This window comes from Salmo trutta, chromosome 30 (genome assembly GCF_901001165.1).
Source record: "Salmo trutta chromosome 30, fSalTru1.1, whole genome shotgun sequence".
Classification (NCBI taxonomy): Eukaryota; Metazoa; Chordata; class Actinopteri; order Salmoniformes; family Salmonidae; genus Salmo; species Salmo trutta.
In genome coordinates this window covers 29,969,781-29,996,996 of record NC_042986.1, presented here as the reverse complement: position 1 = coordinate 29,996,996, position 27,216 = coordinate 29,969,781, and the positions used below count along the sequence as shown (strand labels likewise).

Genomic DNA, 27,216 nt, shown 5'->3' with positions numbered 1-27,216 from the left:
TCATTGCCTGCATCCGTTATGGGTCAGCGGTCAAACGACCTCCACTCATCACTGTCAAACGCTCCCTGAAACATTTCAGCGAGCAAGCCTTTCTAATCGACCTGGCCCGGGTATCCTGGAAGGATATTGACCTCATCCCGTCAGTAGAGGATGCCTGTTTTTTTTTAAATGCCTTCCTCACCATCTTAAATAAGCATGCCCCATTCAAGAAATGTAGAACCAGGAACAGATATAGTCCTTGGTTCTCTCCAGAACTGACTGCCCTTAACCAACACAAAAACATCCTGTGGCATTCTGCAATAGCATCGAACAGCCCCCGTGATATGCAACTTTTCAGGGATGTTAGAAACCAATATACACAGGCAGTTAGAAAAGCCAAGGCTAGCTTTTTCAAGCAGAAATTTGCTTCCTGCAACACAAACTCAAAAAAGTTCTGGGACACTGTAAAGTCCATGGAGAATAAGAACACCTCCTCCCAGCTGCCCACTGCACTGAGGCTAGGAAACTCTGTCACCTCCGATAAATCCACTATAATTGAGAATTTCAATAAGCATTTTTCTACAGCTGGCCATGCTTTCCACCTGGTTACCCCTACCCCGGTCAACAGCACTACACTCCCCCACAGCTACTCGCCCAAGCCTTCCCCATTTCTCCTTCTCCCAAATCCAGTTAGCTGATGTTCTGAAAGAGCTGCAAAATCTGGACCCCTACAAATCAGCCAGGCTAGACAATCTGGACCCTTTCTTTCTAAAATTATCTGCCGAAATTGTTGCAACCCCTATTACTAGCTTGTTCAAACTCTCTTTCGTGTCGTCTGAGATTCCAAAAGATTGGAAAGCAGCTGCTGTCATCCCCCTCTTCAAAGGAGGGGACACTCTTGGCCAAACTGCTATATCTATCCTACCCTGCCTTTCTAAGGTCTTCGAAAGCCAAGTCAACAAACAGATTACCGACCATTTCGAATCCCACCGCACCTTCTCCGCTATGCAATCTGGTTTCAGAGCTGGTCCTGGGTGCACCTCAGCCACGCTCACGGTCCTAAACGATATCGTAACCGCCATCGATAAGAAACAATACTGTGCTGCCGTATTCATTGACCTGGCCAAGGCTTTCGACTCTGTCAATCACCACATCCTCATCGGCAGACTCAATAGCCTTGGTTTCTCAAATGATTGCCTCGCCTGGTTCACCAACTACTTCTCTGATAGAGTTCAATGTGTCAAATCGGATGGCCTGTTGTCCGGGCCTCTGGTAGTCTCTATGGGGGTGCCACAGGGTTCAATTCGTGGGCCAACTCTTTCCTCTGTATACATCAATGATGTCGCTCTTGCTGCTGGTGAGTCTCTGATCCACCTCTACGCAGACGACACCATTCTGTATACTTCTGGCCCTTCTTTGGACACTGTGTTAACAACCCTGCAGACGAGCTTCAATGCCATACAACTTTCCTTCCGTGGCCTCCAACTGCTCTTAAATACAAGTAAAACTAAATGCATGCTCATCAACCGATTGCTGCCCACAGCTGCCCGCCCGTCCAGCATCACTACTCTGGACGGTTCTTACTTAGAATATGTGGACAACTACAAATACCTAGGTGTCTGGTTAGACTGTAAGCTCTCCTTCCAGACTCACATCAAACATCTCCAATCCAAAGTTAAATCTAGAATGGGCTTCCTATTTCGCAACAAAGCATCCTTCACTCATGCTGCCAAACACGATCCTTGACTTCGGCAATGTAATTTACAAAATAGCCTCCAATACCCTACTCAATAAACTGGATGCAGTCAATCACAGTGCCATCCGTTTTGTCACCAAAGCCCCATATACTACCCACCACTGCGACCTGTACGCTCTCGTTGGCTGGCCCTCGCTTCATACTCGTTGCCAAACCCACTGGCTCCAGGTCATCTACTGACCCCATCCCCTATCCATGACATCCATCAGTTTATATGGAGCTGACCCCATCCCCCATCCATGACATCCATCAGTTTATATGAAGCTGACCCCATCCCCTATCCATGACATCCATCAGTTTATATGGAGCTGACCCCATCCCCCATCCATGACGTCCATCAGTTTATTTGGAGCTGACCCCATCCCCTATCCATGACATCCATCATCAGAGAGTAGATGGAGGGGGAGAGGAGATTGAGAAAGTGAGTCAGACAGAGAGAGATAATGAGGGGTAGAGAAAGAGACAGAACGTCAGAGGTAGAGATAATCAAGCCGTGTTTGTAACAGTTCAGACAAACAGACTCTGTGTCCCAGATGGATGCTGACTCAGTGACTCTGTCCATCCACTGTTCCTCCTGTGTTTTTTCCCTGTGTGTCCCTGTTTTCCTGTGTGTCCCTGTGTGTTCCTGTGTGTCCCTGTATGTTCCTGTGTGCCTCTGTGTGTCCCTGTGTGTTTCTATGTGTCCCTGTTTGTTCTTGTGTGTCCCTGTGTGTTCCTATGTGTCCCTGTTTGTTCTTGTGTGTCCCTGTTTGTTCTTGTGTGCCTCTGTGTGTCCCTGTGTGTTTCTATGTGTTCCTGTTTGTTCTTGTGTGTCCCTGTGTGTTCCTATGTGTCCCTGTTTGTTCTTGTGTGTCCCTGTGTGTTCCTATGTGTCCCTGTTTGTTCTTGTGTGTCCCTGTGTGTTCCTATGTGTCCCTGTTTTTCTTGTGTGTCCCTGTGTGTGCCTGTGTGTGTGTGTAGAAGACTACCGGGGTGTGACCACCGTGGACCTGATAAAGAGGGAGGGCAGCAGCCTGGGCCTCACCATCTCCGGGGGGTCCGATAAGGACGGCAAGCCCAGAGTGTCAAACCTACGGCCAGGTGGGCTAGCTGCCAGGTGAGATCTCCACTGAGATGACATATCCGTAACCTGGCAACCGCAGCGAGCTGTCTGCATGTGTTACCCACACCATCCACACTGTAATACACCGCCTCACACTAACCTGGGGATCATAAACGCTGCAGGAGATCAGCTGTTTACTGGGTGATGTGGAGCCTGGAACTGATATTCCACCAGAGCATAGTTTAGGAGAGGGTCCCCTATGTTAATAAACAAGATAAATATGGATGTTCCCAATCACACATACTTAATTAAATTACATCTTACTACAGTGAATTAATTGGTATTAAGTTAATGTAGAGATAACTGTTTTAAGCGACTACCTGCTTTATTTAATTGCCTCCCAATTCACTTGGTATTCATAGTAATTTAATGTTTCTATTTTGGAGTGTGGAGCGATGTTATTTCAGTAAAGATAGTTGAATTAACATTCAATTCATATAATTTGTCCTTATGTCAGCCATAAAATAACAAAACGCAGTGGAAAGCTCTCTCACGCTTCAGAGTGACTAAGTGGCATGTGACTGCAGCCTCTCATCTTTATTTATTACACACACACACATATTAAATACTGGAAAATGAAATTCTTTCTGCCACCACAACAGTGTCTCAGTATAGAATGTGGTCGACCGACTAGATATGACAATCATGATATTACTTAACAGCATATCTCACTACTATTATAACTATTACACCACTGACCTGTTCGCTAGTCGACTCTGTTGGTGTCATATACACAATATATCTATGTTAAGATGAAAGCGTATGACCGTGTTTGGTAGGCTCATGCTGATGTGTGTGTCCTGAGTCACTGTAGCGATTGGCAGTAGCCCAGAGGTGTAGCAGAGCAGCACATCTATTTAATTAGCATCCAAATGAGCATCGTGTTGACTCACAATGTCACATGGGAGACATCATGTGAAACATGTCTCTCATCTCTATCTGTCTGTCTGTCTGGAGAATTCTAGGGTTGCATCTATTTGCATAGCTTGTGTTATAATTAGACAGACTATCTGCTACAAAGATGCCAAACATTAGTCATGACAGGGCAGTGATGAAGATACACAACAATGTTCTGAAGCCATGAATCAGGAGATTAGATGTTGTTTTCAGAGTCTATCATTAGTGGGGCCAGGAGGTTTTCTTAAACATGTGACCCAACCAACCCAGAGTTATTCCCTGGCTAAGTGGCATGGTCAGGAAAAACTCATCAAGCAACGTCTTCAATGTTCTCTGCTGGGGATGTGCTCTATTGTAGCTCTAACTGAGTGGCTCTATCTCTCCTTGTAGGAGTGACCAGCTGAATGTGGGAGACTACATCAAGTCTGTGAACGGCATCAACCTGTCCAAGCTCCGCCACGATGAGATCATCAGCCTGCTGAAGAACATAGGGGAACGTGTGGTGCTGGAAGTGGAGTACGAATTACCTCCTTTTGGTATGAGCACTTCTAGTGTGTATAGTCCTGCGTCTATTATAGTAGGTCTATAATATCCATGTATTTTCAAATAACATATACAGTAGTGGAGATAAGGTCAACATAGCTTGCCTTTGTTCTTGGTTGAAAAAGCTTCCAATTCTCTCTGTTGTTGTATTCTCATAATGGGACATTATTCCAGTACAGTAGTTGTCAATCTATTTCTGGACTGTGACCCAGCAAGTAAACAAACTAATCAGAATCCCAGTGGAGGCTGGTGTCATTTTCAATCGGAAGACATGCTCATTGATGGCCCAAATGGAATGAATGGAATGTGTTTGATTTCTTTGATACCTTTCCATTCCAGCCATGAGCTGTTCTCCCTCCACTGGATGATCCAGTTTTTACCCATAAGGACCAAAACAGCAACCCAGCAATGGGTCGCAACTCACATTGGCAGTTAACACTAACCCTGAACACAAGGACCATGTACAGAAAACAAGAGGGGAAAAAAGCTAAGATAAAATAATTCAAACTAAGGTTAAAACACTGAATGTGAATCATGAATGTGACAGTTGTTCTCTCTCTCCCCATCTCTGTTTTCAGTCCGGAATGCTCCCTCGGGTGTCATATCTAAGACCATAGAGGTGTGCCTATACAAGGAGGGTAACAGCTTTGGATTCGTCATGAGAGGTGGGCATCATTCAGTCTGCTAGAATGTACAGTGTGTATAATGATGGGTGGCAGAGGATGAAAGATTGAACCTGATCGAGTGTGTTCTGCTTCTCTAGGAGGGTTCCATGAAGACTGGCACAGGTCTCGTCCTCTGGTAGTGACCTACGTACGGCCCGGGGGTCCAGCTGATAGGTAAAGACATGCAGAGGTGTGTGCGCACGTGCGTGCACACACGTGATTATTCCCTCATGAGTAATTTCACATGAGTAAGCGATTAAGAAGCTCTGGAATGCCTTGTTTTCAGTCAGTGTATGGATCTGTGTGCAATCTATACAGCTTGCTGGACCTGGTTTTCTCTTTGCCATTTGTTTCAATGGCAAATGCTATTGAAAAGATGTAGTGATGCGTGCCCCCCAGACCTATGGAAATGCAGTCATGCATTAATGTTATATCCACATTAACAGTATAAAGAGCAAGCTTCATCCTAAGGCTAGGGACTAGCTAGCTGAATGCTGTACTGCACTGTTTCTGTCCAGGATTTCTCAGAAGATTAAGGGCAACATACATTGTATATACATCATATAAAGCAAACAGTTACATGTTGAGTGTACTGTACACCATGAGAGAATATATAGATATTATTTATGCTTATTAATTTATGTTCATTCATTTCCTGAGAGGTCAGAGGTAGAATCTATCTTTTACCAGAGAGCTGTTTGGTGGGAGCTGTTTGGTGGCGAAAGCTGACTGTACTGCAATGTCCAAAACACCCCCCTTCTTCCCTTTTTAATGTTCCTCTATTCCTAGAGAAGGCAAACAGAAAGATGGTGACCATGTGATGTGTCTGTGTGGACAGAGTGCCTGCATTTGATGCCCTCTCCTTCATGCACACTTAAGGGTTAGTGTTCTCTCACCTCTCTCTCTGTCTCCCTACCAGAGAGGGCACACTGAAGGCTGGTGACCGCGTGCTGAGCGTGGATGGGATGCCCTTAAACCGAGAGAAGCACGCTGACGCCCTCACTATGCTGATGCAGTGTAGCCAGGAAGCCCTGTTCCTGATTGAGTATGACGTCTCCGTCATGGGTGAGCACACACACGCTGGTCGGAGGGGTATTATGTGAGAATACGGCAGGCAAGGCAACATCGCTCTGAGGGTAAATTATGCGCCCGTTCCACAAGAATGTATTAGAGCGAGTGTTCGTTGCTCACAAGCCGCCACTGGGGATTCACACGACTACAAAACATGTCAACACTTAGTAGGAATGGTACAGCAGGTACATACAATGGAACAATAAATACTCTACTGATTCGAATATAGAAGTCGACTCTATACCATATGTAAGTAAGCCAAACCACCCGAAAGTTTAGGATTCTTTTTGTCTTTCATTTTGCATGTGACATAGAACGGTTTTATTCATCAAAATTAAGCAAAAAAACAAAAACAGAGATCTAGGCTTTCATATACCCAAATTAGAACTAGTGCCTCACAGTTAGACAGTCAGTTAGACAGACAGATGTTCCTGCCCCCGAAAGAGTCTCACAGAAGGGTGCAGAATGTTGAGGACCGAGAGCTTGCGTCAGTTTGGCATGGTCAAATGTCAAATAACCCTTCAGTCTGTTCTCCTCCGATAAAAATAAATAAATACAGAAATACTTCATTTACATAAGTATTCACACCCCTGAGTCAATACTTTGTAGAAGCACATTTGGCGTCGATTACAGCTATGAGTCTGAGAATATAGAGCTGGCGGGATTTTCCATGCACCGGCAGAACAGAGACGCTACCTCTGGTAAGACGAGGGGTGGGGGTGTGTTTATTTTTGTCAATAACAGCTGGTTCGAGGTATTAACAGAAGTCTCGAGGTATTACTCTCCTGAGTACCTTATGATAAGCTGTCGACTGCACTATCTACCAAGAGAGTTCTCATCTGTATTATTCATAGCGTCTATTTACCACCACAAAGCGAAGCTGGCACTAAGACCGCTCTCAACCAACTCTATAAGGCCATAAGCAAAGAAGAAAATGCTCACCCAGAAGCGGCACTCCAAAGTGGCCGGGGACTTTAATGCAGGCAAACTTAAATCAGTTTTACCAAATTTTTACCAGCATGTCACATGTTCAACCAGGGGGAAAAAAATCCTAGACCACCTTTACTCCAGCACAGAGATGCATACAATGCTCTCCCCCACCCACCATTTGGCAAATCTGACCATAATTCTATCCTCCTGATTCCTGCTTACAAGCAAAAACTAAAGCAGGAAGCACCAGTGACTCGCTCAATACGGAAGTGGTCAGATGACGCGGATGCTACACTACAGGACTGTTTTACTAGCCCAGACTGGAATATGTTCCGGGATTCATCCAATGGCATTGAGGAATACACCACGATTCACCCACGACTGCGTGGCCAAACATGACTCCAACACCATCATTAAGTTTGCTGACGACACAACAGCGGTAGGCCTGATCACCAACAACGATGAGACATCCCATAGGGAGGAGGTCAGAGAACTGGCATTGTGGTGCCAGGACAACAACCTCTCCCACAATGTGAGTAAGACAAAGGAGCAGATCGTGGACTACAGGAAAAGGTGGGTCAAACAGGCCCCCATTAACATCGATGGGGCTGTAGTGGATCGGGTCGAGAGTTTCAAGTTCCTTGGTGTCCACATCACCAACGAACTATCATGGTCCAAACGTACCAAGACAATCGTGAAGAGGGCACAACAAAATATTTTCCCCCTCAGGAGACTGAAAAGATTTGGCATCGATCCCCAGATCCTCAAAAGGTTCTACAGCTGCACCATCGAGAGCATCCTGACTGGTTGCATCACCGCCTGGTATGTCAACTACTCGGCATCTGACCATAAGGCGCTACAGAGGGTAGTGCGAACGGCCCAGTACATCACTGGGGCCAAGCTTCCTGCCATCCAGGACCTATATAATAGGTGGTGTCAGAGGAAAGCCCAGAAAATTGTCAGAGACTCCAGTCACCAAGTTATAGACTGTTTTTTCTGCTACCACATGGCAAGCGTTACCGGAGCACCAAGTCTAGGACCAAAAGGCTCCTCAACAGCTTCATTCATTGTTCGCCTTATCCTTAACAGTTTCCCAGTCCCTACCACTGAAAACCATTCCCATAGCATGATGCTGCCACCACCATGCTTCACGATAGGGATGGTGTTAGACGGGTGATGGGCTGTGCCTGGTTTTCTTCAGACTTAGCACTTTGCATTCAGGCCAAATAGTTGCATTTTTGTCTCATCAAACCACAGAATATTTTGCCTTATGCTCTCAGAGTCTTCCACGTGCCTTTTTTCAAACTCTGTGCATGCTGTCATGTCCCTTTTTCTCAGGAGTGGCTTTCGTCTGCCCACTCTCCCGTAAAGCCCACATTAGTGAAGTGCTGTAGAGACTGTTATCCATCCGGCAGGTTTTCCTATCTCAGCCAAGGAACTCTGTAGTTCGGTCAGAGTGGTCACTGGGTTCTTGGTCACCTCCCTGACCAAGGTCATTCTTGGCCTGTGGCTCAGTATGGTCAGACGGCCAGCTCTAGGCAGAGTCTAGGTTTTCCATATTTTTTATATTTCCCAATGATATTCTCTTGGAAATGTTCAATACTCTAGAATTTTTTTTATACCCTTCCCCATATATACAGTACCAGTCACCTGGAATGCATGTCCATTAACAGGTGTGCCTTGTTCAAAGTTGTAAATCACTTGCTCCATGCCAGGGGGCTTTACTGCCTAACTTCATCTGGTAAACAGAATACGCCCCTCAGAACAGCTGTAAGTCAGTGACAGTCAAGCCTGGGTTTGTCAGCATGGGTCTGGGACACTCCTCTGGTACGGTGACACTCCCCAGGCAGTACAAGGTTGGACTTGAGTCTCAGACAAGATATCAGACGAACTGACGTTTCACTGAGAGTTTCCCAATCCAGTGTACCTGATTTTCTCTGTTTCGTCCCTGTCAATTCTCAGTTATCACTGGATAGCATGTCTCATACTGTATGTCATCAGCTGAGACAGCTTGACTCTGTGCTGCCGGAGTTAAATGTTAAGTGAGGTGGGTTGAGGTGAAGTAAATGGGAATATCCTTGTTTGGAATAAAGTGGGAAAACATCATTAACAAACCAAATGTCCCCTGAAATAAAATAATGGGGTCTTCAATTTAGAGAGAGGAGATAATGAAGACAAAGTAAATGTGGAAATTATAATTATAACATTTCTTAAGTACTCAGACACTGATTTCATCACTGTACTGTAGTGACTGTATTAACCCAACACCAAGCAACCTCATCAATTCACTACAGTACTATGGATATTCCACCCTAATGCCGTGTATGTCTGTCTGTCTGTCTCTCAGAGTCTGTGCAGCAGGCCTCTGGCCCCCTGCTGGTGGAGATAGTGAAGTGTCCTGCAGCCAGCCTGGGTGTCAGCCTGGCTACTGCAGTGTACAGGAACAAGCAGGTCATCGTCATTGACAAAATCAAACAGGCCAGTGTGGTGGAGAGGTGAGCCAAGCCTCCTGTCACAAACAATGTCAAACATTTTTACTTGCATACCAAAGAGATCATACTGTATTTTGCATTAAAATAGCTTTATACTAAATGTAATATGCTTTCCTACTTTCAAATCCCTCTCTGTCTGTCATTTTCCTACCTACCTCTCTATCTATCTATCTATCTATCTATCTATCTATCTATCTATCTATCTATCTATCTATCTATCTATCTATCTATCTATCTCTCTATCTCTCTCTCTCTCTCTCTCTCTCTCTCTCTCTCTCTCTCTCTCTCTCTCTCTCTCTCTCTCTCTCTCTCTCTCTCTCTCTCTCTCTCTCTCTCTCTCTCTCTCTCTCTCTCTCTTTCTTTCTTTCTTTCTTTCTTTCTTTCTTTCTTTCTTTCTTTCTTTTTCTTTTTCTCAGGTGTGGGGCATTGCATATAGGTGATCTTCTCCTGTGTATAGATGGGACCAGTACTGAGCACTGTTCCCTGATGGAGGCCACGCAGCTGTTGGCCCAAACCTCTGACATTGTTAAATTGGAGATCCTGCCAGCCAATCAGAGCAGACTTCCCATGAGACCTCAAGACACAGGTCTTTATATTTTTATTTATTTAACTAGGCAAGTCAGTTAAGAACAAATTCTTATTTACACTGACGGCCTACCAAAAGGCAAAACGCCTCCTGCGGGGACGGGGGCTGGGATAAAAAAAATATATATATAGGACAAAACACACATAACGACAAGAGAGACAACACAACACTACATAAAGAGAGACCTAAGACATCAACATAGCATGGCAGCAACACATTACAACAACACAGCATGGTAGCAACACAACATGGCAGCAGCACAACATGGTAGCAGCACAAAACATGGTACAACATTATTGGGCACAGACAACAGCACAAAGGGCAAGAAGGTAGAGACAACAATACATCACGCAAAGCAGACACAACTGTCTTTGAGTGAAGAGATTAAAAAATGTGCAGCTCGTTCCAGTCGCTTGCTGCAGAGAACTGAAAAGAGAAGGGACTCAGAGATGTGTGTGCTTTGGGGACTTTTAACAGAATGTGACTGTCAGAACAGGTGTTGTATGTGGAGGCCTAAGAGGGTTTTATAAATAAGCATCCACCAGTGGGTCTTGGACGGGTATACAGAGATGACCAGTTTACAGAGGAGTATAGAGTGCAGTGATGTGTCCTCTAAGGAGCATTGGTGGCAAATCTGATGGCTGAATGGCAAAGAACATCTAGCCTGCCGATCTATAAATTACGTCTCATTAATCTAGCATGGGTAGGATGGTCATCTGAATTAGGATTAGTTTGGCAGCTGGCGTGAAAGAGGAGTGATTACGATAGAGGAAACAAAGTCTAGATTTAACCTTAACCTGCGGTTTTGATATGTGGTAAGAGAAGGACAGTGTACCGTCTAGCCATACTCCCAAGTACTTGTATGAGGTGACTACCTCAAGCGCCAAACCCTCAGAGGTAGTAATCACACCGGTGGGGAGAGGGGCAGTATCCCAACACTCTCCAAGGCGTCCTCTCCTCCCCTCTTCACAGTCCTTTGTTTATGCAATGTTTAGGTCGTTTTCTAGCTAGTAAGATGGCACCAACAGATATGGCAGCTCTGCTTCTAGCTCCTAAGCAACTTTGCAGTATTTCGTTTTTTTGTGTGTTATTTCTTACATTATTAGCCCAGAAATGTTTTTGTGTTATTACATACAGCCAGAAATAACTTTTGGATATCAGAGCGGCGGTAACTCACCAGCATTATAGCCAGGAATATGACTTTCCAGAATTGGATCCTTTGTTCGTACCACCCAGGGCAATTGAACTTATTCTAGAGGCTGCTCCGGCAGAGAAGAGGTATTCAAAGTGGACCTCTAGTCCGACTCAGGAGGCATGCATACCATCCACCGGTTCCGAGTATATTACTTGCTAATGTTCAGTCTCTGGATAATAAAGTATTTTATTTTTTATTCATTTTGTTTCATCTTTATTTAACTAGGCAAGTCAGAACAAATTCTTATTTACAATGACGGCCTACACCAGTCAAACCCGGGCAACGCTGGGCCAATTGTGCGCCGCCCTATGGGACTTCCAATCACGGCCGATTGTGATACAACCTGGAATCAAACCAGGGTGTCTGTAGTGACACCTCAAGTACTGAGATGCAGTGCCTTAGACCGCTGCTCCACTCGGGAGCCCAGGGCGAGGATCTCCTTCCAGAGAGACATCAGGGATTGTATCATACTCTGTTTCACGGAAACATGGCTCTCTTGGGATATACTGTCCCCGTCCATTCAGCCATCTGGGTTCTCAGTACATCGCGCAGACAGGAATAAAGAACTCTCTGACACAAGGCATATGTGGCAGGGCCTACAGACAATCACGGACTACCACGGACTACTTCTCCAACCTCAGGAGGGTGAAGAAATTTAGCTTGGCCCCTAAAACCCTCACAAAACTTTTACAGATGCACAATTGAAAGCATGCTGTTGGGCTGTATCACCGCAACCGCAGGGCTCTCTAGAGTGTGGTGCGGTCTGTCCAACGCATCACCTGCCCTCCAGGACACTTATAGCACCTAATGTCACAGGAAGGCCAAATAATCATTAAGGACATCAACCACCCTAGCCACGACCTGTTCACCCCGCTATCATCCAGAAGGCGAAGTCAGTACAGGTGGATCAAAGCTGGGACCGAGACACTGAAAACAGATTCTATCTTAAGGCCATTAGACTGTTAAATAGCTATCACTAGCCGGCTTCTACCCGGCAACGCAACCCTGCACCTTAGAGGCTGCTGCCCTATATACATAGACTTACTGGCCACTTTAATAATGGAACACTAATCACTTAAATAATGTTTAAATCATGTTTACATACTGCTTTACTCATCTCATACATATATAAGGTATTTTATTCTACTGTATGTTAGTCAATGCCACTCTGACATTGCTCAATCTAATATTTATATAATTCTTAATTCCATTCATTGACTTATTTGTGTGTATTGTTGTGAATCATTTTTATATACTACTGCACTGTTAGATACTACTGCACTGTTGAAGCTAGGTACACAAGCATTTCGCTACATCCGCAATCACATCTGCTAAATATGTGTATGTGACAAATACAATTTGATTTGATTTGCATATGTAACCCAGTGGAAAGAAAATCAGATAAACTGTGTTTAAGCATATTCACAACCCTACATAGTTCCCTCTGCTGCTGTAAAGGGACTGCAGAGGGTGAGCTGCCTCCTCCCGTATGCTGTGAATCACTCAAGTGTGGAGAGGTCTGGAGGCTACGAGCACTGTACCCTGGGGTAGACTGCCGGCTACACACACACACACACACACACACACACACACACACACACACACACACACACACACACACACACACACACACACACACACACACACACACACACACACACACACACACACACCTGTGTTGTTGTGTTTTTGGCCCAACAGTCTGAGGTGGTTTCTTTTTATTTATTATATATTTTTTCAAAATGATTAATTTACGAAGCACTGATGTCATGTACATGATAAACAGCTTTAGTTGAAATAGTTTGATCCATGTAAGAATTAACAGGTAGAAAGGAACACCTAACCGTTGATTGACAGAGCCTTTGGTCAGAGGTTGTTTCTTAGTATGTGAGGTTGGGAAAGATTGTGAAGCCTGAAGTGTGGTACAACTATGCTGTGTCTTAGTGTCAACTACAGTGGCTTAGTCTTGTCTGCGGTGGGCGTCTCAGCATTAGAATATGGATCTTATGGCTAAGACACCCACTACCCAATGGAGTTGGATTACATATTGTTATCTGTCATCGTGAACATGGATTATCATATTGCACTGTATCACACTAATGTATGTACTCAAGATAGTGAAAAGAAATTGTTTCAATTCGGTTTTAATTTGTGCCTATAAAATTACTGTAATTTTTCATGTCCATCTAAATTGGATTAGATGTAGATTCATTATTGAAATTAAATGCCACAATGATGAGATTATATTTTAATGATACATTCCCTTTGGGTATTAGACATGATCATAAAATGCAATTTGTCTAATCCTCGCTGGGATTTAATAAGACTGATATGGCAACTAAAAGATAAGCTGTTTCTACAGTATTCCTCAGTAAAGATAGGAATTAGAGCTCTACTCTGCAGGAGCCAAAGAGTTACAGGACCACAGAGTGGGATGGAAGTTTTGGAGGAGTGGATAGAAGTTGCCCCTAACTACTGAGAAAGGGTCACATCTTGTCACTCTTCCTATGGTTAGGCCTAGGGGATACGAAAGGGTTAATGACAACTTCTGCCTGAGACGAACGTTGTGGACGTTTGAAAAATACTTGCTTTCATAAGACATACTACAATGTCTTGGATGACCTGGATCTGTGAGACATCCATGGCTTTCTTGCAAATCCTTCTTCCATGTGAGGAGGGAGACTGTCACAGATTAAGACTGTACGAATAGAACACTAAGGATTACTGTCGTGTGTATTTCTCCCCATTAAATAAAGCTGTGTGGTTTGGTCACATTCAAGTGTGGAGTGTAGCTTCACATTTTTCCCTTTAATGTTTCATTAATGATTTGGTTTTACTACATTGTTTGTGGGTGTGAGAATAGAATAGCCAATACTGTATCTTTTGGCTACAACCTGCAATTTACAGCATTAAAGAATATAAATAATTTATAAGGGAGTAAACATCTGGGGACACAGCAATCACACAGTAAATGCAGTCCAAAGAGTGGAACATTTCAGACCAGTATTTATTTTGTGTCATCTGGCATCTATATCTCCAATCCCATTAATTTTTCACACAACTGAATAAGCCTCAGGTTTGACACTGACACCTCACATGGTCAATTGGCCTGCCAATCAGGAAAGCAGGACATATCTTATCCATGAGGCGTCATCTGCAATTAGCCTTTCGGGTTTCAGCTGTGTTCAATGAAGGCAGATTCACATGGCATGTCCTCTCTTCACAAGGCAGTATTAGCTCAGTGAGAGTCAGTTCTGACTGACCTGCCAGTGTTTTTACAAACCTAGTTTCTTTTGCTTTCTTCAAAGTGAAATTGTAGAATGTTCTCAAATCTGCATTCAGCTTTGTTGAAGCTTGTTAGTAAAAGTAAGAACATTTCTCACATATTCTGTCCTTCTTTGCTCCATTCAATTACATGTGTCTCACTGATTTTCCTGTGTTGACAAAAATGCATTATGCCACAGGATTCAATCTAGTGTACCATGAAGAAAACAAAATATCAATGACTCTGCCTGTTGTTATCCTGCAGGCTCTGGGGTGTAAATGGAGATTAAAGCAGCATTTCATGGGCAGAATTTAGCAGCACATTGCTGTGCCTGAGCAGAGAGTAATTTTCCTTATAAACAACTTTTAAATGTTGTTTTGTTTCATTGTGGCTGCAGTGAAAGTGGAGAAGAGCAACCTTCACCATTGGGACCCCACTGTTAACTACAGCCACACCCAACACTGCAAGACATGGAGCAGTCCCAGCCACCCACTCAACCAGCAGGACCACTGCACATGTGAGTTATAATGTGTGAATATGCTGCTGGGTATAGTACAGTTTATAGCATTTTCCTTGCTAAGTGTATGTATTTTAAAAGTTGCTGTTGCTCATCTGTCTTTTTTCAGTTTATGATCCTCTGATCCCAATGGTAATGTTGCGATATCATTAACTGTGTATTAGCATTGCATGTAGCCTAGGTGGAGTTACAGGTCAAGTGATGAGTTGCAGGTCAGGTCAAGTGATTATTCTACCTTGAAGGGGTTTCTCTTTGCATTGATTTGATGTTGTGAGCATGTGTCCTTTCAGCTCTGGTGTGTGGTGGCTTCTCCCCTTCCTCCACAGCCACCTCAGGGTACAGCAGCAGCCAGGGCAGCAGCACCCTACCTTGCCCCATCCCATCCACCAGCCCCCGTAGCACCACACATAAGAGACGCCAGAGGAGGAAGGAGCACAAGAGCTCACGTATGTGGATTGTGTACTGCTTTAAAAACAAATGTGTATTCATAACCGGGTTTTAGAATAGTTTGAGAATTGACCTACCTCCCCTCATTAAAGGGTGACTGCTCTGACGACGGATCACTGACATGGACTGATGGAAAGGCTGATAGCTGACTCACTCTCCGTCTCCCTCTCTCCCTCTCTCTCTCTCTCTCCATCTATCCATTCATTCCTCCCCTTTCTCTCAATGTATCACACTATCCACCCTTCCCCCTCACCCAGTGTCCCTAGCATCCAGCTCAGTGGGCCCTGGGGGTCAGGTTGTTCATGTGGAGACCAGCGAGGTCGTCCTGAGGGGGGATCCACTCACAGGGTTCGGGGTTCAGCTGCAGGGGGGTGTCTTTGCCACAGAGACCCTGACCGTTCCTGCAGTCATCCGCTTCATCGAGCCTGACAGCCCTGCCGAAAGGTTACACGCACACAGCCTCCCAGACATAGAAGTACTGTACAGTGTGGAATGACCTTGACCTTAGGGCCATGTCTTAGTCACTCAGCGGACGGTAGGGTGTCATCGGGAGTGATGAGGAGAGTCACTGCTTTCTCTGAGGAATACTAATCTGGGTCTCCTATCTGAAGATGTCACTTTTAGCTCCGCTGTGTCCTAGCAGTTCCATTAGGCACCTTGCTTTGAGGTAATGGTAATAACTTCAGTGGTATTAGAATCTGTGAGAAGCAAGTGAATAAATTATATTCTACTACATTTATTTATAAAAGTTTATCCTGGCCTTGCTTTCAAAAAGCATTTATCTGTTTATTTATTAAGGAAACGGATAGCCCTGATTAGGCCAATGTGTGCTCTCTGCCCTTGTCTTGTAAGAGTAATGATAGTGTCTGTATGGACAACAGAAGGCCATGTCCTCTGGGTGGTGTAATACCATTTAAAGTCTCCTTCCGTTGGGAGGGAGTGACTAAAGCAGAACATCCTATTGTGATGTTCGTCTCAGCACTGACGTAAGGTTAATGAATTGCAGTGTTTAGTGAATTAATCCTAGTTGACAGTGCTGCTATGTGTGTGTCCTAATGATGTGATCATGGAAGTAAGCGCGCGCGCGTGTGTGTGGGTGGGGGGGTGTAAATATGAGGGTGAAGTGTGTGTCCTTGCCCTTTATTTAAGGTCAAGCAAGGTGAAGAGTAATTTTCTTATCAGAGAAGTGATTGACAATTGTTCAACTTAGGTGCATATTGATCCATTATTCCACAGTCACTGGAGTCAAAGCCAGTTTTCTGGGAATAGAAGAAATCTACTTAAATGTTTCCCATTGCACCTAGCCAGAACAGGAGGGTCTAGCTTTGTTCAATTTAACAACAAGGGTTGATTGTGGGTGGGATTGTGCCTTTCAGGGTCCTGACTCAGTGGTTTAATGACAGTGGTTAGCAGTGAGTTGAGGTCAAAGTGGAGTTGAAATATGTTCACCATAAACCACCTTAAACCACCTGTCTCTGAAATCTAAAGCAGTCATGAGAGTAAATAACCAGATAGCGCTGTATATTTTTATATGCTCCATATAAGAGTTTCATGGTAGTAGTGGTGGTGGTAGTAGTATGGATATGGTTTCTTATCGTTTTACAGCAGGACTCATAGTCTTTAGTTTATGAGCAGGCTTCGTCTGAGAAATGGGATGTAAACGAGAAGTATTAGGAAAAACTGTTAGTAACAACCGTTCAGTTTGGTTAAATGTCTAACTGTATAAAGGCCACATAGAATTATGCCGAATGCCACAGAATTACCCATTGTCCCTTATTGTACTTTATTATGTATTAAAAAGATTTTCCCTCCATTGTACTCTTCTAACTATTCTCTGTGTCGTCAGATGTGGGTTGCTGCAGGTGGGGGACAGACTCCTGTCCATCAACAGAATCCCTACAGAGGATGGAACACTGGAGGAGGCCAATCAGCTACTGCGTGACGCTGCTCTGGCCAATAAGGTCACTCTGGAGATTGAGTTTGATGTAGCAGGTATAGTCTTTTTAATTAGTTTAACCTTTGTTCATCCAAGTTGAAATAGCATCTCAAATCAAATCAAAATGTATTGGTCACGTGCGCAGATTTGCAGGTGTTATAGCAGGTGCAGTGAAATGCTTATGTTACTAGCTCCAACAGTGCAGTAGAATGTCAAATACACAAGTAATCTAAACAACAAATCAAGAAATACCAATCCAAAGTAGATATATTAGAGTGAGCATGTGTGAGAATCCAGAATATGAATATAAATTTGTTCTGTGTAAAGACAGTATATAATTTGGAAAATGGTATGAACAGTCGTGGCCAAACGTTTTGAGAGTGACACAAATATAAATTTTCACAAAGTCTGCTGCCTCAGTTTGTATGATGGCAATTTGCATATACTCCAGAATGTTATGAAGAGTGATCAGATGAATTGTAATTAATTACAAAGTCCCTCTTTGCCATGCAAATTAATTGAATAAAAAAAAACATTTCCACTGCATTTCAGCCCTGCCACAAAAGGACCAGCTGACATGTCAGTGATTCTCTCGTAAACACAGGTGTGAGTGTTGACGAGGACAAGGCCGGAGATCACTCTGTCATGCTGGTTGAGTTCGAATAACAGACTGGAAGCTTCAAAAGGAGGGTGGTGCTTGGAATCATTGTTCTTCCTCTGTCAAACATGGTTACCTGCAAGGAAACATGTGCCGTCATCATTGCTTTGCACGAAAATTGCTTCACAGGCAAGGATATTGCTGCCAGTAAGATTGCACCTAAATCAACCATTTATCGGATCATCAAGAAGTTCAAGTAGAGCGGTTCAGTTGTTGTGAAGAAGGCTTCAGGGCGCCAAAGAAAGTCCAGCAAGCGCCAGGACCGTCTCCTAAAGTTGATTCAGATGCGCGATCGGGGAACCACCAGTACAGAGCTTGCTCAGGAATATCAGCAGGCAGGTGTGAGTGCATCTGCACGCACAGTGAGGCGAAGACTTTTGGAGGATGACCTGGTGTCAAGAAGGGCAGCAAAGAAGCCACTTCTCTCTAGGAAAAACATCAGGGACAGACTGATATTCTGCAAAAGGTACAGAGATTGGACTGCTGAGGACTGGAGTAAAGTCATTTTCTCTGATGAGTCCCCTTTCCGATTGTTTGGGGCATCCGGAAAAAAGCTTGTCCGGAGAAGACAAGGTGAGCGCTACCATCAGTCCTGTGTCATGCCAACAGTAAAGCATCCTGAGACCATTCATGTGTGGGGTTGCTTCTCAGCCCAGGGAGTGGGCTCACTCACAATTTTGCCTAAGAACACAGCCATGAATAAAGAATGGTACCAACACATCCTTTGAGAGCAACTTCTCCCATCCATCCAGGAACAGTTTGGTGAAGAACAATGCTTTTTCCAGCATGATGGAACACCTTGCCATAAGGCAAAAGTGATAACTAAGTGTCTCGGGGAACAAAACATCGATATTTTGGGTCCATGGCCAGGAAACTCCCCAGACCTTAATCCCATTGAGAACTTGTGGTCAATCCTCAAGAGGTGGGTGGACAAACAAAAACCCACAAATTCTGACAAACTCCAAGCATTGATTATGCAAGAATGGGCTGCCATCAGTCAGGATGTGGCCCAGAAGTTAATTGACAGCATGCCAGGGCGAATTGCAGAGGTCTTGGAAAAGAAGGGTTAACACTGCAAATATTGACTCTTTGCATCAACTTCATGTAATTGTCAATAAAAGCCTTTGACACTTATGAAATGCTTGTAATTCTACTTCAGTATTCCATAGTAACATCTGACAAAAATATCTTAACACTGAAGCAGCAAACTTTGTGAAAATTTATATTTGTGTCATTCTCAAAACCTTTGGCCACGACTGTACAGTAGGTACAGTTGAAGTCAGAAGTTTACATACACCTTAGCCAAATACATTTAAACTTAGTTTTTCACAATTCCTGACATTTAATCCAAGTAAAAATTCCCTGTCTGACATTTCACATTCTTAAAATAAAGTGGTGATCCTAACTGACTTAGGATCACCACTTTATTTTAAGAATGTGAATGTCAGAATAATAGTAGAGAATGATTTATTTCAGCTTTTATTTCTTAAATCACATTCCCAATGGGTCAGAAGTTTACATACACTCAATTAGTATTTGATAGCATTGCCTTTAAATTGTTTAAATTGGGTCAAACATTTCGGGTAGCCTTCCACAAGCTTCCCACAGTACGTTGGGTGAATTTTGGCCCATTCCTCCTGACAGAGCTGGTGTAACTGAATCAGGTTTGTTGGCCTCCTTGCTCGCACACGCTTTTTCAGTTCTGCCCACAAATTTTCTATAGGATTGAGGTCAGGGCTTTGTGATGGCCACTCCAATACCTTGACTTTGTTGTCCTTAAGCCATTTTGCCAGAACTTTGGAAGTATGCTTGGGGTCATTGTCTATTTGGAAGACCCATTTGCGACCAAGCTGTAACTTCCTGACTGATGTCTTGAGATGTTGCTTCAATATATCCACAGCATTTTCCTACCTCATGATGCTACCGTAGTCTGGCTTTTATATGGCGGTTTTGGAGCAGTGGCTTCTTCCTTGCTGAACGGCCTTTCAGGTTATGTCGATATAGGACTCGTTTTACTGTGGATATACATACTTTTGTACCTGTTTCCACCAGCATTTTACACAAGGTCCTTTGCTGTTCTGGGATTGATTTGCACTTTCGCACCGAAGTACATTCATCTCTAGGAGACAGAACACGTCTCCTTCCTGAGCGGTATGACGGCTGCGTGGTCCCATGGTGTTTATGCTTGCGTACTATTGTTTGTACCGATAAACATGGTACCTTCAGGCATTTGGAAATTGGTCCCAAGGATGAACCAGACTCGTGGAGGTCTACAATTTTTTTCCGGAGGTCTTGGCTGATTTCTTTTGATTTTCTCATGTTGTCAAGCGAAGAGGCACTGAGTTTGAAGGTAGGCCTTAACATACATCCACAGGTACAACTCCAATTGACTCAAATGATGTCAATTAGCCTAATCAGAAGCTTCTAAAGCCATGACATAATTTTCTGGAATTTTCCAAGCTGTTTAAAAGCACAGTCAACTTAGTGTACGTAAACTTCTGACCCACTGGAATTGTGATACAGTGAAATAATCTGTCTGTAAACAATTGTTGGAAAAATGACTTGTCATGCACAAAGTAGATGTCCTAACCGACTTGCCAAAACTATAGTTTGTTAACAAGAAATTTGTGGAGTGGTTGAAAAACGAGTTTTAATGACTCCAACCTAAGTGTATGTAAACTTCTGACTTCAACTATATATTAGGATGGGCTACAGTATGTGGAGAACAGTGTATATATACACAGTCCGTAAACAACAGTATATAAACCAGAATATGAGCTGACCAGTGTACAATGACTATCTATATACATGGAACATTAGTCTCAAGGTGCAGGGCAGAGAACCGGGCAGGTAGCCTGGTAGTGATGGCTGTTCAACAGTCAGATGGCCTGGTGATAGAAGCTGTTTTTTGTCTTTTATTTTCTCCCACCCACCCATTAGAATCAGTGGTTCCCAGTAGTGGCACGTTCCATGTAAAACTGCCCAAGAGGAGAGGAGTGGAACTTGGCATCACCATCAGTGGTGAGTTACCAGATGCAAACGGCAGGGGGCGAGCTAACATAACATCCCTTGGCCTGCATATCTCTCTCTGTGTGGATCAATGCTCTGTGATCCATAACTGTGGCCTAGACTGTCATGAGAGCTACTGCCTCATTAAGTCTGATGAATAATAATGGTCCTCAAGCATTTATCACCTCTTTCACACTTTAATGGGCCTGGAAAAATAATAAAGGACAGTAATTCTATGTAGTACAGAGAGTATGTTAGTGATGTCACAGATACTGAAGCTAGTAGGGCAGGCCATCAGGTGACTTGTGGTACATGCAATGCTTTTGGACTGTGTGCACTAAAGTAGAACATGCAGGGATCCAGAGCAAATAAAAATGATTTGGGCAACAGTCAACTCCTGATAAGTGTTATTTGTATTCCCTGCCTTTCTATTATCTCTGTGGATGTTATGAATGTTTAATTTAATGTCTGTCTGAACAGCAAGCAAGAGACCTGACAAACCTCTGATCATCTCTGATATCAGGAAAGGAAGCATAGCCCACAGGTATGTCCAGCCTCCCAATCACATGGGGTAGATTCCTCAAACAAATGACTTGCTTTACTGCCACAGGTCTGGGGTTAGTTTCACCTGGCAAGTATGAAATGATACTAGTCATGATTTTGTAATTTTTCATCTATCATGTTAAAGGGATACTTCGAGATTTTGGCAATGAGGCCCTTTATCTACTTCCCCAGAGTCAGATGACCGCATGGATACCATTTTTATGTCTCTCTGTCAAGTATGAAGTTAGAGGTAGTTTGGCAAGCCAATGCTAATTAGCGTTAGCACATGCTAGCAGATACCCATAGACTTCCAGTCAATGCGCTAATACTAGTTAGCAATTGCTCTAGCGCTAGTTAGCAACTTCCTTCAAACTGCACGCAGAGATATGTTATCCTTGAGTTCATCTGACACTTGGGAGTAAATACAAACATCTTTAAAAACATCAGTGACTTAGTTGAGCTTCACAATCAATTTAAGATATTTTAGAAAAATGCTATTATCAGTCCCTTGAAATCAAGTATAAGCAGCTTTGAGATGCAAAGCAAATGTCAGGTACAAACATACACAGTATTTTTTTTTAACTCGTGGGTTAATTTCCTGCCCACCTCTCACCTGCCTGCTAATAGGACGGGTACGTTGGAGCCAGGGGACAGGCTGCTGGCCATCGATAACGTGCGTCTGGAGAACTGCACCATGGAGGATGCTATGCACGTGCTTCAGCAGGCAGAGGACATGGTCAAGCTCCGGATCCAGAAGGACGAGGACAACGCTGGTAGGATGAACACAGTCATGCTTCAAAAATAAACATGCAGTCCTGAAACTTATTTGCATGGAGAGGTGTGTCTAGAAGAGACGGATGGCAGGTAGCCTAGTGATTAAGAGCATTGGGCCAGTCCCCGAGACGACTAGGTGAAAAACTTGTCAATGTACCCTTGATAAAGGCACTTACCCTAATTGCTCCGTTTAGTTTCTCTGGATAAGAGTGTCTGCTAAATGAATAAAATGAATATGTACAATAACACATTTCTATCCAATTAGGTTGAATTCCCCAGTAGAAACATATTTAAACTCTATACATTTCTGTCTATTTAAATTACCTAATATAAACAACGTTACATACCATTTGGTACAAGGAAGTTAGAATTTGATGGATGATTGTACTGTAATGCCCACTCTTTTCAAATATTTTGCTGTTAAACACCATCAAATACTTGGTAAAATTCCATCTGAAAAATAACTACGATTAAATGGGGACTTGGTATATGTCATGTGGCTGCTATATTTGTCCTACAAAATGTCTACTTATACATGTTTTATTTGTGTCTCATAATTTCTCATGTTGCGTGGTAGCCAGTTTGGATGTGACCCAGATTTGAGCTAGACTAGTTCATCCCTTTATGTAATTGTCGTGTGTGTGTGTGCTCTCTCTGTCCCTGTCAGATGAGCTTGAGATGTCTGGTTCCATTATCTACACGGTGGAGCTGAAGCGTTACAACGGCCCGTTGGGTATCACCATCTCAGGCACAGAGGAGCCCTTTGACCCCATCGTCATCTCAGGCCTCACCAAGAATGGCCTGGCCGAAAGGTGAGAGGTCATGTGCCAAGGGCATGAGGTTGACTCTCTTATTATAAAAGTGGAAAAAGGGTGATGAGACTACAGACTGGCTCCATAGGTGGGATTTTGTACACATTTAATTTGTCAAAAGCGCCTGCCTTGCCTGCTCTGCTTCATTGGTACTGATCTGTATGGAGAGGTGAAAGCAATATGGCAGATGCCCACTTGCCAGGCATCTGCTTTCACTCTGGGTTTTCTATACATTTATTTAATATCAGTTTAGATAGAGGAGGCCTCTTTAGACTGTTGGACTATTGAGATGCACCTCCAATCTCCTGTTATGGTTGTGATGCATGGCTGAGAGGAGGACCCTACAGACTATTGTTATGGTTGTGATGCATGGCTGAGAGGAGGACCCTACAGACTATTGTTATGGTTGTGATGCATGGCTGAGAGGAGGACCCTACAGACTATTGTTATGGTTGTGATGCATGGCTGAGATGAGGACCCTACAGACTATTGTTATGGTTGTGATGCATGGCTGAGAGGAGGACCCTACAGACTATTGTTATGGTTGTGATGTATGGCTGAGATGAGGACCCTACAGACTATTGTTATGGTTGTGATGCATGGCTGAGAGGAGGACCCTACAGACTATTGTTATGATTGTGATGCATGGCTGAGTGGAGGACCCTACAGACTATTGTTATGGTTGTGATGCATGGCTGAGAGGAGGACCCTACAGACTATTGTTATGATTGTGATGCATGGCTGAGAGGAGGACCCTACAGACTATTGTTATGGTTGTGATGCATGGCTGAGAGGAGGACCCTACAGACTATTGTTATGGTTGTGATGCATGGCTGAGAGGAGGACCCTACAGACTATTGTTATGATTGTGATGTATGGCTGAGAGGAGGACCCTACAGACTATTGTTATGGTTGTGATGCATGGCTGAGAGGAGGACCCTACAGACTATTGTTATGGTTGTGATGCATGGCTGAGAGGAGGACCCTACAGACTATTGTTATGATTGTGATGTATGGCTGAGAGGAGGACCCTACAGACTATTGTTATGGTTGTGATGCATGGCTGAGATGAGGACCCTACAGACTATTGTTATGGTTGTGATGCATGGCTGAGAGGAGGACCCTACAGACTATTGTTATGATTGTGATGTATGGCTGAGAGGAGGACCCTACAGACTATTGTTATGATTGTGATGTATGGCTGAGAGGAGGACCCTACAGACTGTTGTGATGGTGGGAGTTTGATTCACTGTCAATCATTGGCCTGTGTTGCCCACTAGAGTGGATATCTGTGGAAACAGCACGCCCTCAAAGCCTCACTGTGTAAAATATGTCAATAAACAATAGTATGGTCTGTTTATCAGTCAGCTCTTTATTACTGCCTGGTCAAACTGGACAACCAGGCAGTTTTAAACTGGTTGTCTCCTAGAACATTATGTTATACAATACATGCATGTTTTGTTCAATCAAGTTCATATTTATATCAAAAACCAGCTTTTTACATTAGCATGTGATGTTCAGAACTAGCATACCCACTGCAAACTTCCGGTGAATTTACTAAATTACTAACGATTAACGTTCAAAAAATACATAATTATTTAAAGAATTATAGATACAGAACTCCTTTATGCAATCGCGGTGTCAGATTTTAAAATAGCTTTTCGGCGAAAGCACATTTTGCAATATTCTGAGTAGATAGCCCGGCCATCACGGCTAGCTATTTTGACACCCACCAAGTTTGGGACTCACTAAACTCAGAATTACTATTAGAAAAATTGGATTACCTTTGCTGTTCTTAGTCAGAATGCACTCCCAGGACTTCTACTTCAACAACAAATGTTGTTTTGGGTCGAAATAATCCATAGTTGTTCATGCGTTGAGGTCAGTATCCGAAGGGTGACGCGGGCGCATTTCGTGACAAAAAATTTAAAAATATTCCATTACTGGACTTCGAAGCATGTGAAATGCTGTTTAAAATCAATTTTTATGCGATTTTTCTCGTAAAATAGCAATAATATTCCAACCGGGCGACGTTGTATTCGTTCAAAGAGAGAGAGAAAAAAATTGAGTCCTCTCGTGCACGCACGCTCCAGTGTCAGTGTTCCCTACCTGACCACTCACAAACACTCCTGCTGTTTTTCGCCCAGAGACTGCAGAGCTCTCATTCCACTTTCTGGCGCCTTCTTAGAGCCAATGGAAGACTTAGAAAATGTCACGTTACAGCAGAGATGCTGTATTTTTGATAGAGATGCCCTAGAAGGACAACAAATTGTCAGACAGGGCACTTCCTGCATGGAATCTTCAGGTTTTGGCCTGCCATATGAGTTCTGTTATACTCACAGACACCATTCAAACAGTTTTAGAAACTTTAGAGTTTTCTATCCAAATCTACTAATTATATGCATTTTCTCGTTTCTGGGTAAGAGTAGTAACCAGTTTAAATCGGGTAAATTTTTTATCCGGCTGTGAAAATACTGCCCCCTAGCCCCAACAGGTTAAGGTCACAACCATACAGAAAAGCTTATGAAACAGATGGGGAGATATCAGCACTCTCTGATAGCCTTCATCACCTTCTTATTACAGCCCAACCGATATATTGTTTCACCAATATTATCGGCCTTTTACCAATATATCGATATCTTCCGATAATTCCACAGATTTTTTTCAATAAATAGGATGAAAAAGACATGTACATTTTTTTCAACTTTATTATTACGGTTGGTGGGCTCAAACACGAGGTTACCAGAATAGCGGGAAGTTGCTTCCTCAGCAAAACCTCTCACAGACCTAGCCCGGTTTCAAATCTGCGTGTGCTTCAGGGATGGGAATAGAGCTGTGAAGGAGTGACTGGTCAGCTACAGTGTTTTCCCTGTAAAACCCAGGGATTATCATTTAACTGTGCGTGCATGTTTATGTTCATGTTGTGTTTCTAATGTTGTCAGAATCTGTGTGTGGGTTTGGATGTGTTCTCAATCACGTGGTCCTCCTAGATGTGGATTGACGCTGGCCCTCAGATCTTCTCCTATGCCACTGGCACCTATGCCACCCGCTTGGGAAAAAATGTCTGGAAAATTGTTTCTTCTCCAGAAGATTTGATTCATGAAATTGTGAAATCAATGACTCTTATTGGCATCATAACAATGATCGTCAGAGGAGTTTGACTGCAAGTTCCAACAGAACCACCTATATTCATAACAGCCTTATTTCCCTGACCGTGTTTCCCTAGGCAGTATAGGCGTGCCGCAAAGTGGCATGAGATACCCTTAGTGTTGGCACACAAAACAGAAAAGTATTAGTATGTTGGAACTAATGTCCATACACTTTGAGGACATTACATAATACCACCACTTATGCCTAAGTTGGTTTTAGGTGGTTTGAACAACCAATTACCGATGTCGTAACATTGACTATCATTAAATGTGAAGACTGTATATTACAAAATCAATTCTCTGTGTAATTTAATTACACGATTAAACTAATCATGTAACTTTAACTAGGAAGTCGAGGCACCATGGGAAAATGTTTAGTCTATTTCACGAATTAACTCTTCAGATATTTTCATATCTTATCGATTAGTCACTTATTAATGTATTATTACCACAGTCATATTCAATGTTGCAAACCATTGGATATCTGCATGAACCCTAGCATAGATCATGAATCAGCAATATACAAATTGGCTTTTTTATTTACTAACTTAATCAATCACAGAATTACATAAACACACAATAGGTCATAAATTGGTTACTACGTGATACAAATAAAAAATCCCTAGTGGACGAAACCAATATGACGGCTTCGTAGACAAAGGAAAGGGGTGGCGACAGCTCAAGAGCGGGAAACTCAGAGCTGATAACTAAACTCATAGAAATTGCTAATACTTTGAACATGAACGACCGCTCATTCGAAAAGAAATTGCAATTGACCTATTAACGAGTGTATGCCTTTGCTGTCCTTCTCTGCGATCACCGGTCCGTCTGCTGGATAGTCAGATGACAGAAAGCCTCTGGTTTGTCCACCAGAGATCAAAGTCTGTTGT

General features: G+C 43.3%; 1 protein-coding gene across 6 annotated transcripts in view; it reads left to right on the top strand.

The window, feature by feature from the left end:
* grip2a (glutamate receptor interacting protein 2a) overlaps window positions 1–27,216 on the top strand; it is a 58,432-nt gene that overhangs the window by 11,464 nt on the left and 19,752 nt on the right. For 5 of the 6 annotated variants that reach the window (XM_029723809.1, XM_029723807.1, XM_029723810.1 and 2 more), the window contains 15 exons: window positions 2,696–2,831; window positions 4,125–4,270; window positions 4,856–4,942; window positions 5,041–5,116; window positions 5,862–6,007; window positions 9,291–9,438; window positions 9,852–10,021; window positions 14,879–14,998; window positions 15,289–15,444; window positions 15,703–15,889; window positions 17,292–17,437; window positions 20,980–21,060; window positions 21,529–21,592; window positions 22,219–22,364; window positions 23,033–23,177. In XM_029723809.1, coding sequence (XP_029579669.1) covers window positions 2,696–2,831; window positions 4,125–4,270; window positions 4,856–4,942; window positions 5,041–5,116; window positions 5,862–6,007; window positions 9,291–9,438; window positions 9,852–10,021; window positions 14,879–14,998; window positions 15,289–15,444; window positions 15,703–15,889; window positions 17,292–17,437; window positions 20,980–21,060; window positions 21,529–21,592; window positions 22,219–22,364; window positions 23,033–23,177 — 1,954 coding nt within the window. The remainder of the gene's footprint in view (window positions 1–2,695; window positions 2,832–4,124; window positions 4,271–4,855; window positions 4,943–5,040; window positions 5,117–5,861; window positions 6,008–9,290; window positions 9,439–9,851; window positions 10,022–14,878; window positions 14,999–15,288; window positions 15,445–15,702; window positions 15,890–17,291; window positions 17,438–20,979; window positions 21,061–21,528; window positions 21,593–22,218; window positions 22,365–23,032; window positions 23,178–27,216) is intronic. The other variant, XM_029723808.1, reaches the window with a different exon arrangement.